Here is an 11796-nt window from a genome sequence, read left to right on the forward strand (position 1 = left end):
AAACAAAATTCCTCTAAAACAAATTAGCTACAGTAACCTAAAATTTACTCCAGGATATTTTCCTCAAAACAAAACCCAACTGCAACGAGGACCATCACGTGAGGGGAGCTGAGAGCACAGCCCACAGCTGCTGGCAGTGGCTCTGACCGCCAGCTGCTCAGGGGGAAGGAGTCTTTTCATCCAGCCATGTTCACAGAGTGTAAAACAACCAAAACGTTTAAATTGCAAAATACAAAAAGGTAAATTTGTGAGTAAAAATTACAAGTTTACTAAACGCACAAAACTGGAGTATTTCAAAGGACTGGCTCAGTGGAGAGCACAGCAACGAAGTAAGTGCCCAACTGAGAGGGGCTGTTGCCGAATCCTGCCCCCATGCAGCACTGAAATGGAGAGCCCTCTGTGACACCTCATACGTTAAAAAAATAAATATTTAAGAGGATACAAGGCTCAGGTTGGTTTTCATATACATTGCACTTGAAGTTGAAGACCCAGTACTTGCAAACTGGGTCTAACAAACATGGTCTATGCCATTAAATGAATACATTGTGCTCACCACGTCTTTGAGTATTAGAAACACCAAATGTTTAATACAGTGACATACGCACTCTTCTTTTTACAAGGCAATCACAGATTGCAAATCCCATAGGGCTGTGGGAAAAAACCAGTCATCTCTGTTCTGGAGTATCAAAGAAACAACACACGATTCTGGCTCACTAAGACTGAGACACACGGCAGGCAGGTGCCCCTCCTAGATGATTACGGATTCTGGATAAACTGCATAAATACTGAGGTGGACATTCCAGCACATCACAATGCAGAACAATGACCTCTCATTGCCTTCTGCTCTCAGTAAGATTGTCTACATGCGACTCCACGGAGGAATGAAAAGCACAGCCGTACGCTGGGACACATGCGCAGCTGCGGGACGGGGCGCCCGGCACTGCCACCCTAAGCTCGCCGCCCCTGCCTTTCTCTTTTTTTACACAACCCTATTTTAGAAATCTTTTGGATAAGTAATATTCCTATTTTATCACACTTCATCTTTGTAAGCACCATCGAGCTCTCCCCTGGGCGCCGATACAAAACCAGAGCTGGTAGTTAGGCTTTAGTTCAAGGCTTGGAAATATGGCAACTTGCTTTTAATGACACGTGAAACCGAATCCTCGGGACCCTGCAGCCGGCTGGCCTGCACTTGGTGCCTCCTGAGCAGACCCAGGCCTGAATGCCGTCAGGCAAGGTGCCATCTCAACACAAGTGGTCATCTTCCCAGTCTGCTGCTCTAAAACAGGTGAACTGTTTTCCAGGGGTCACTTGTACAGTCAGCCCAATCTGAAAAGATTATTGAGGAAAAAAGATAATCTTCGTCACAATCCAGTATCACAGATTTTCTCCCAAATCTTGCCATTCTTCAGGATCAGTGGGTTTGAAGAGTCAATCGCTATGTGGCTTTTCAGGAACACCCTACATGTAAAAAGAGAAAAAGGAGCGAGAGAAATTCAACACTAAATGTATACATATTTTATTTTATTATTATTATTATTTTTGCAGTACGCGGGCCTTTCACTGCTGTGGCCTCTCCTGTTGCGGAGCACAGGCTCCAAACACGCAGGCTCACGCAGGCCATGGCTCACGGGCCCAGCCGCTCTGCGGCATGTGGGATCCTCCCGGACCGGGGCACGAACCCGCGTCCCCTGCATCGGCAGGTGGACTCTCAACCGCTGTGCCACCAGGGAAGCGCAATGTATACATATTTTAATTAGCAATTAAGCCGATCCTAAAAAGTGAAAGATAAAAAATTCCTTTGAGTCGGATAAGATGATGGAGACGAGAAATGAGGAGCAGCAGACAAGCTCCAACAACCCCACCGCGGTCCTCTCCCTGCCCGGGGCTAGGAGGGCTAGGAGCCACTATTTCACCCAGAAAACATGGCCTGTCCCTCTCAGGCGAGGTGGAGGGTGTAACAGCTCAGGAGCCGTTTCTACACACGCTTCCTCACTGACCTGTACAGAAACTCAGGGAGGTGAACCCTGCCTGCACTTGTCACTGCTGGCCTGGTCGGTCCTCAGCAGAAGACAGATGTTCCACTGGAGGAGCAGATCCAAGACCAGATGACCTTCCTGAGGTCACGGGGCTGCATGAGGAGAGACCCCCCACACCTCCTGCCATGGAGCCAGAGCCCCAGCACACGTTCTAACCTCTGGGTTAGCAGCCTGCCGGCCGGCCAAATGGAGCAGAGAGCAGTGTGCAAGGGCAGCTCCGTGCGCTCCCGAGGCGCCCAGCTCCAGCCCTGCGCTGCACCCACTCAGGCAGGTGGTCAGCCTCCTGAGTTTGGATTTCCCCATCTCTAAAGCGGGCTGGCAACAGTCCCTATCTCCAGACTACTGTTACAGGACTCAGTCAGCTGACAGTGAAACTATTTAGCACAACACCTTGAGTGCAACAGAAGTGCTAATTAATGTTGTTATTCCTACCAGCAGCCGCTGGATGGCAAACAGGAAAGGCAAACTGAATTCCACGTGCCAGGGAAGTGCACCTGTAACCAGGTGTCCGGGGCCTGGGCCCCAGGAAGCAGGGCCACGCTCTTCGCCGTGGCAGCTGGAAGCCTTACTTTTTTTGAGAAAAGACTTTAAGCTACAAACAGCAACAGGTACAGATTCTATAAAATGATGCTACGGACTCACTTTTAAACATGCAGGCTGACAACAAATACCACAAAGAAAAAGCCACTCGGACCATTTAACACTCAAGCAAAGCCAACCTGACTGCCCTTGACGGTAACCATATTTCTTTTAAGGGCAGTGGGAACTGAGAAGGCGCGAGGGGGAGGGGTGCAGAGGCGCTGGGACGGTCACCCTCAGAGGGAACAGAGCCACGTCGCGCTGGACTCGGGCAGCTCTGGTCACTGTGTTGACCAGCGCCCACCTAAGGTCTCCACCTTCAGACCTTCGTCGTCTTCACTCAAATCACATCCTACCACAAAAGCCTTACTTGGTGAAGTTTTAAACCAAGAATTCACTCTTAAATGCTGCCCCTAAAATACCACCTCAGATCCATCTTCTGTCTAAGGGCCCAGTGGCACAGCCAGAGGAAAAGAAATGGGCGCTGCTGACCAATCCGATTTCTAAGGCACTGAGCCATTTCCTGGGTTTTAAGGATGGAGATGAGTTTTCAAATTCTTAACAAAGAATAAGCTCACTTTCACAAATAAGCTGTTAATTTTTTCCCTTTCTTTGAAGAAAGAAAATAAAGACTTGGCTTATGTATTTTAACTCCTTCTTTAAAAAGACAATGTTTAACTTGCTCTTTTTAAAGACTTTTTTGGGTGAGAAAGATTCTAGCAAGGTGCCACTCTGTCCCAGCCTAAACTTTCAAGACTCCCCAAAGAGAATAAACAAGGTTAACAATTCTTGGACACAGATACACAACAGCAGGGCACACACCCCAGTGTGTTAGGATGCATGAGCCTCAGTGCCCCTGGCTTACATGCTAGGGTCCCCGCAGCCCAGGCCCATGGGACCTTCTCCAGGTGACTGGGATCTGCAACAGGAGTGGCCAGGCAGGTGGAGGAGGGTAGCAGCCACACCTGCAGATGCTTTTATTGCAGTGTCCTCCCTCCAGCCCATCACGTCCACCTGTTGCTGCTTGGTGGGGAAAGCCCACCCAACAAAAAGTCCTGGGAAAGACTACAGTTGGGCAGGGACACTCAATGTCATGGCGAGTCACAGTTTTCTAAAACCTTATTATAAATGTAGTTTTCATTCTTAGCTCTGATATAATATCTGAAGCTAGTTTAATTTCCTACACTTCCAATTCTATCCTCATGAAAAATACAATTTTGGCTTCATGCACTTATCTTTTACCGCTGCACCAGCATATTTGAGAAAGGCCGTCTGCCAACCCATGGGAGTGGCAAGAAAGGCAGCATCCTCAGTTCAAGCCGAAGTGGACAGAGGATTTGCTAAGAGGAGGGGTAGGTTGAAAGGTTCAAGAGTTAGCGGAATTGGATGTGAAGGCTATGCAATTCCTGTTGGACAAAGGTGGACTTTTTGTTAAGATTCTCTACTGCTTTCAGGGTAGATTCGTTTACATCCTTCGTTTGAAGGATGGAAGAAGAGAGAAACAAAAAAGCAGAGACCAGTCTGGACAGACTCAGGGAGGGGCTGCTGGGGTAGGGATGAGAGTCTGGGAGCTCTGGGGGGACTGATTCGCTGCTTTGTCATCCACAACCCAAGGCCAAGGCTTTGCTCCCAGTAAACAGACAGCACAGAGGCAGAGGGACCAGAGTCCTGCAGTGACCTCCACGTAAACAATCTCAACAGGGCACAGCAGCAGGTCTGCCCACCTCCTGACACACATCCATCCGCTGCAGAGACCTCAGTCACAAACTCCTGTACGCACCTTAGTGCTTCTGGTTATACAAGTACAGCTGGCCCTGAAGAACATGGGTTTGAATAGCACGGTTCCACTTATATGCGGATTTTTTTCAATGGTAAATACTACAGTGCTGCATGGTCTGTGGTTGGTTAAATCCACGGATGCAGAGAGCCGACTCTATGTTACACTCGGATTTTCAACTTCTCGGAGGGCTGGTGCCCCAATCCACGTGCTCTTCAACGGTCAACTGTAATGTTTTCATTGTAAATTTTAAAAATGCAAAAGAGAAAAAAACCCCAAACTACCTGCAGTTCTCCTCAGAAATCGCCACTTTCGTTCATTTACACACCCCCCGTCCTGTTCCCTACCCTGGGAGCAAGTGCTGCACGCCTTTGACAATCCAACTGACCGATCCCTTAAAACTACTTAAACCTGGTTCCTCAATCTCAGGCCTCAAGTAACTATCATAGGAGTAAGTCTCCCTCATTCGCTCGCCTGACTTCTGGCAGAAACACAGCTGTGACGTGATGTGCGATTGTTTCACCTTCATTCACACTGACTGTGCCCTCGCTGGGTTTGGAAACCTGGAGAAAAGGGACTTAGCTTTTTTCTCCCTTGGAGCAGCCGGCAGCGGGTGCCCGCTACCACATCTGTTCCGAGGACCCATGCTGGATGCAGCAGCCAGAGGGGGAATCGGGAGAACCAGCTGTGACTGCTCCTCCGGCTGGAAAGGGCCTGCCGTTTCCCCCTTCAGCTGGGATCCAGGCGTAAGGGTTTAAATTTTCACGGATGTAAATATGGTAGGAGCACTGGGCTCAGAGACCCTGGAGGGTTGTTTTCCTTTGATGACCTGAGATGTTCATCACCCTCCTCCAGTATCAAGACACAACAGTAACATCCAAATACAAGTTTTTTCCCCAACTTTAAAGAGTGAAAAAGAAGAAAAAGCTTAAGTAGGGAGAATTACAATTATGCCAGCTATCTTAAGTTAGGTTTAAAACTTTCATCTTTTCAAAAACGAAAATGCCTACAACAAGGATGGAATGATCGCTGATAAAACCACCTTCATTCAGTGTCGTGACCAAAGGTGTGATTGTGCCACTCTTGTAAAATAAGTTATCTTCAACCATTTCTAGGTGTTAGGAACTTGTGCATGATGTATAGTGTCTACCTCTATCAAAAAAGACCCTTGGGCTTCCCTGGTGGTGCAGTGGTTGAGAGTCCGCCTGCTGATGCAGGGGACATGGGTTCGTGCCCCGGTCCGGGAAGATCCCACATACCGCGGAGCGGCTGGGCCCGTGAGCCATGGCCGCGGAGCCTGCGCGTCCGGAGCCTGTGCTCCGCAACAGGAGAGGCCACAGCAGTGAGAGGCCTGCGCACCGCAAAAAAAAAAAAAAAAGACTAAAGCTGGTTAAAAACCTTCATCATAAATGCATGGCAGCATCAGCCCAGCCTCCTGAAGTTATAACCAACTGGCTGAATGCTGTCAGTTTTAACTCCATGAAGAGTCACGGGGGTTGAAGACAACTTATCTCAAAAGCCCTATTAGGAATCCTCAACTAAATGGCACTGAAAATAAAAATCCCAAAGCAGTAAGGGATCATAGAGCTGCCTCATTCTACTCTGAACTGGAAAGGGCTCCAGGGAGCAGCACAGGGGCACCACGAGACTGTGGCCACCGTGAGTGTGAGAAGAGCCAGGTCCTCTGATGCTCATGAGGGGTCGATAAAGAAAGGATTTTCAATTGAGTCTTTTCATTTTGGCAAAAGCAGATCCACACAGAGTCACAAAAGGGCGGAAGGCAAGGATGATTTGGGCTCAGGAACCCGTGGAACACATTACAAATTCTACCTTTTTGAAATTACTTCCATTTTTATGAAACAGCCAAGCAGCCTTCAAATTTGGCTCTCCCAAGCCAGTATCAGCTGGCACGAATAAACGTCTTGGTTTTAAAAACACCATATGAGGAACCAAGTCAAGTTTCTGAGAAAGCCCCAGAGTGTCTCTGAGAGAAGTGGCCCTTATAAGATTCTAGTTTCTTTTTTTTTTAGTTCATTTTATTTAAGTCTTCAAGTCAAAGTCTATTCAAAATGACAGTTAAATGTCCACATTTCATCAAAGTGCTCAAGTGTCGATCATTAACTCCTGAAAATAACTGCTAAGTTATCCTGACTTCATTTGTCTTTCTCGCTCTTGGGAAATGGCTCTGTGCGGGGGTCCCGTTTGTGTCTCTTTAGTTATTAGACAGGGTCCAGGCTGGAGTCCACCTACCCAGGGATGCTGAGCCCCCTCCCAGCCTGGTCCACACTCTCATGGGCCTGGCCTGGGGTCCTTTCCCTAGCATAGCATCATCTGTACCTGCGTGAAGGCAGGGAGGAAACTCATTATAAATCATTCATTTAGCCATTCAGTAACTTTTCCCTGCCAGTTATCACAGGAGCTGCAGTTCATCTGTAACGTGAGTGGAAATCTAGTTCCTTTTAGTGCGCGTTGTGAGCTTACGATTCCCTGAATCTTTATAATCTAGCAAAGAGTAACCTGGGTATTGTACCTATTTTTTTTAATACACTTTTCTGAATAACTGTTGCGAGTCTCAACTAGATATTTATCAACACCAATCATAATGTATTACGTACACTAAGCCTATCAAGCTGGAAGCCACAGTTGGGCACGCAGGTGACAATTGTACGTACCATGGCTAGCTGTCGTCCTATGTTTCCCACGGTCACACCTCCCGAGAAGAAGATGCACGGGAGCCAGGAGCGGATGTACAGAAAATCCGGGGATGTGTACCTGGAGAGAAGGAGACGTGAGCCCCTGGGCAGCCAGCTCCCCCGGCGCAGGCGGGGCAGGCACACGGCGCACCAGCAGCGTTAGTATGTGACATCCATGCTCACCGCCACTGCTGGGTTTTCCTTTACATTAAATTACACATGGTGCATTTTTAACACGTGAGTCAACAATACGCGTTTTTGAGAATTTCATGTCTAAGTTTATGCTATGTAATTACAGAAAAAACATGACATCTCAGCTTAGAAGGTATTTTTTTTTAAAGTTAAGTAACAGCTTCCGGACGGAGGTGATATTTGAGAGCACATGCTTACTGATAGACACCATTGTACACCAGCAGCTGAGTGATCACAGTGGCAAGGAAGGCGATGGTGATCCCAAGCCCAAGGCCACTTCTTGAACGGTCAAATGTCCACCAAAGGCCCAAAGACAGGGCTGCTAACGTCAAGGAGAGCTGAACGTTATTGGCAAAATCCAATTTCTGGCAATGCAGAGTTAAGGAAAGGCGTAACGATTTTTAATATGGTCAAACCCAAAAAAGCCCCAGGGCCTACAATTATGTGTGCACCACATTAATTCTTCATCCGTAGAAGCTGCCAGGTGAGCTGCAGAGAGCATCTGTTGGATACGAGGTTACCGTGACCAAGATGACCTGGAACTTCTCTGGGATCCCTGGGTCGAAAACTTGACTTTACAAGTAAACTTCCTGAAAGCTACATATAAAATTCTGCTGGTATTTCAACCAACAGCATATACTTTGCTAGTAAGTCATCTATAGTTCCCCTTTTACTTCTCGTTTTTATTAGTAGGTTGAACTGAGCAAGCACAATCTTCGCTTCACATCTGCGAGAAGACACCTCACCAGGATGGCATCCAACACGACACGGTCGCAGCTGGTGGAGACACGACTGGCTTCCATCACAACACTGCTTATCAACTGCGGACGAAACAAGTTTGTCAGAGCCCAGACCTCTTATAATACCCTTTTCTGACATTCTTATCATTAAAATCAGGCTAGAGCAGATTTAAGAAGCAGTAACTCTAAAAATAACTTTCTCCAGGATTTAAAAATATAATCTAGTTGTGCTAAAGAAACCATAAATCTTTTGAGACCTGGTAAACCACGGCCCGTCTTCCTGAAGAACGCACCGTGTACAGACACGCAGCATGTCTTGTGTCGTGCGTTCCACCCGTGGATGCCAGCACCTGAACCTGAAGTTACCCTCCACTAAGAACCCTATTCCAGAGGCCACCACTTCTGACTGGCCCTGGGCCTCACGTGGTCACGCCAGAGAGGGACAGAGAGGCAGACAGGCTTCTCCACCTTCTGGAAGGATCCGCCAAGAAGAGTGATGCTCTCGCCACTTCTCACTGGGCCACAGGAACCAGGTCTTCATGGTGGAAGGATGTAAACATGGTAGAAATGTAAAGGGAATTCACGAAGTGAACTCTGAGGATCCAACAGATGCTGCCTGAGAAGGGACAGAATAGACGTCCGCTCTGTTCCTGGCGTTAACCGCTTCCTGAAATGAACTGAAAGGACTCTGAGAACCATTGTGAGAATTGCTGAGAGTAAACTGAGCAACGTGTTTCGAAGTAACATACTCGGAAGAAGATGGTTCAACTGGCACATGATGTGATATATACTCGTTAAAAGTAACGAAACTTTCAAAGTGTAACGTAAGAAGCTGCTCTGGACAGCACACCCACTGAAGGATACAGCACTGGCGTGATTGATACCAACAAAAACTGCCACACAGCGCATCACACTGGCCCACTCCCTCTTAAACTTGTGTGGCTCTCCAAGGTGGCTGTCAATGCAGGGGTAAAGCAAGCCGACGACAGCTGTTGAAGAAAGACAAGGCAGCAGCGTTAGAGAACACCGGCTGAAAATGATGTGATCTCTGCGTGGCAATTATTAACATATTTTTCAAACCATTCCCTTTCCTAGAAGATTTATCAGCTACAATGTAATATTTGAATTAAAACTAATTTTACATTTTTGTTCTCGAGTACAAACAAACAAAAATCATTGTTTCGAAAAATTTAAAATAAAATCGCAGTTCTTTGGTTTGAAGCACAGAAGGAATGGAGCCAGGGGTTAATTATCCATAAGCAAACTACTTGTGTGCCTACACAGGGGGCCTCCAGTTGGCATCAGTGTTGTTCGATCGTACAGTGGGGAGGGGAGCTTCCACGAGGGCCTTGAGGCCACAGCACCAGTGTGTATAGCCATATACTGAAAGGGTTTAGAAAAACAAAGTAGGAGCCTATCTTTCCAAGAACAAAAATGAGAACACTCTCCCCACTGCTTGGTAACCACAGCATCCCTCCCGTGACATGTCCCGGCTGGAACACAGCTCTCCACTTCAGCCTCTTGCTGAGAAGGCAACGTGTTTCCACAGCGCAGGGGATACACCCAGACTCCGGGGGGGGGGGGGGAGCAGGCAGAGTTAAGAACAGTGGGCCTGTCAGTCAGTTGTGTCCCCTTGGACACGGTTGCTTAACCTTTTTGTAATTCAGTTTCCACGTCTGTAAAATGGAGCTACAGCAGAGTCCTTTTGTAAGGACGAAAGGAAGCAAAACATATAAAAATGCAAGGTAAGCAGTCCATAAACATCAGCTATGAAGCAAACAGGAGGGCATCCCTCCTGTAGCGCCGCCGGTCACTTAGGTGCACGCTTGTTCTGCCCACCAGACCAGGACGCTTGCCAGGGGCAGTGCTCACTCTGTACCTCCAACAGCTGGGAGGGCTGATGCTGCAGAAAGCATCTGACAGATGTTTGCTAATCAGTGGATGCTGTGTGACCAGAGTAGTAGTGTGACCTGAGCTGAGACCAATGCAGCAAGTTTAGAAAACCAGCCAAGCGACCAAGAAATTCTACTCGAAAAAGACAGTCCGCCTGCCCACAATTTAGACTGCTAACCCTGGGTCATGTTCTGTGGCTGGCCAGGTGTACTACAATATAAACTCTGAACAGGGCATTTGTTTTCCTTCATCTGTGGAGCCCAGCGTTTTAGGGGGAAGGCCTGGCTTTGGCACGTTCACGGGCATCCCGAAAAAGGAAGTGTGGGAGGCCGCTCGGGCGGCAGCTCTGCCCACTCGGCCCACGTGACGGTTTGTTTTCAGTTACCCAGCGCTGTAGCATGTTCGCTGGGGCAGCCAATCGCACTGCAGTTCCCTCGCTCACCAGTTCTGCCAGCGGCCAATCGCACAGCTCGCTCGGGATGACAGCTGCGGGCTCCCCCAACACTGTCCTCAGGGCCGGATCAGTAAGAGGGAAGGAGCTCGGTCAGCCTGGCACAAGCGTGAAACAGCCAGTCATCTCCCCACCTGGTCCCCAGTCGCTGGGCTTCTTCCAGCCTCCAGAGACTGGCACTGCGGATCACCGGCCTCTCCCCCCTCCTCCTCTAAATACAACCACTGGAGACGCGCACTTCCCCTCTGCGGATGGTTCGATTTTCAAATGAACGGTTCTCAGAGGCTGAAAATCGCTCTTAACCAAACATCTTCAGTTTCCACTCACCAGCTGCCGTCCCGCAGCACGGGGGGACCCACCAGGCGGAGGAGAAGATGGTGGCGATGACCTCCTCAGGGAACAGGGTGACGTTCCTCTGGACCTGCAGCAGGTTCAGCACCAGGGCCAGGACCACGCCCACTGAGAACAGCACCAGGCTCCTTTGCACCAAGTGGTGATGCCAGCTGTTGATGTGGCCGCTGCTGCCATGGCCTCCCACACCAGCGCTCACGGGCCCGTGAGCCGGGTCAGTGCCCCGGGCACTGTGGGCCACCAGGGGAGAGGGGCCTGACACTGAGGAGGTGACCATCTCTCCCACTTTGGCCTCCAGCCCTCTGGCACTGGCCCTCAGGTGGCTTCTGTGCTTCGCGCCCTTAGCGCAGGGACCGCTCCAGGGGTGGTCGTCTAGTCTGGGCATCAGCCACCAGTCTGACAGGCTTTCCTAGAAGGAAAAGGGGGCGTGGAGGTGGAACCCCGATCAAGTTCACTTCCAAAGGACATGGCAAGTCCAGGGAGGCCCAGTCAGAGGGAGGGCTCTGCTCGCCTTCATCGCCGGCACGTCCAGGGAAACCCCCAAGGCCCTCGGAGTCAGCCGCTCAGGGGAGCCCACGGGCAGGTACCGCGGGGGAGGGCTGCAAGGACCCTGCCCACACACCCCGCCTGGGAGCTGCACAGGCTGTTTTCAGCGGCAGCCAGGTTAGGTACACCTGAGCGTTGAGCGCCCGCCGCAGTGCCCCTCTGCATAAGCCCCGAAGTTCTGGCCCGTCCAGTCCAGAAGTTTTTCAGACCCCGTCCGTCTGCAGGAGGCAGACCCAGCCAGGCTAGCCTGGAGGCAGGCCGCCCAGGACAAGGTGCTGGGGTCCTCCGAACTGACAGGATCACTGGCAGAGCCCACCTGGGGTCGTGGGTGCAGCCCCCCGCTCCGGGACTCGGGTTGGGGTCAGAGCGTGCGCCCAGCCCCGAGGGTCGGTGCCGAGGATCCCAGCGGAAGGCCGTCTCGAGGGGCGGCTGCCAGGAGTGGAGGCGCCGGCACCCCGACATCGCCGCCCGGCCCGACACCGGGACCCCACCCCCGCCGCCACCGGCCCGGGTCCCCTCACTGCGCCTCGCGTAC

General features: G+C 50.1%; 1 protein-coding gene across 1 annotated transcript; it reads right to left on the reverse strand.

The window, feature by feature from the left end:
• Positions 1–1275: 1275 nt before the first annotated feature.
• On the reverse strand, positions 1276–11104 carry INSIG1 (insulin induced gene 1). Its single transcript, XM_007457178.1, has 5 exons — positions 10692–11104; positions 8885–9009; positions 7479–7645; positions 7068–7167; positions 1276–1461 (listed from the first exon to the last, which is right to left on the reverse strand). The coding sequence occupies exons 1-5, from the start codon at positions 11098–11100 to the stop codon at positions 1432–1434; spliced, it is 831 nt and encodes a 276-aa protein (XP_007457240.1). The 5' UTR covers positions 11101–11104; the 3' UTR covers positions 1276–1431.
• Positions 11105–11796: the final 692 nt, after the last annotated feature.

The sequence above is a fragment of the Lipotes vexillifer genome, unplaced genomic scaffold (genome assembly GCF_000442215.2).
Source record: "Lipotes vexillifer unplaced genomic scaffold, Lipotes_vexillifer_v1.1 scaffold944, whole genome shotgun sequence".
NCBI lineage: Eukaryota > Metazoa > Chordata > Mammalia > Artiodactyla > Lipotidae > Lipotes > Lipotes vexillifer.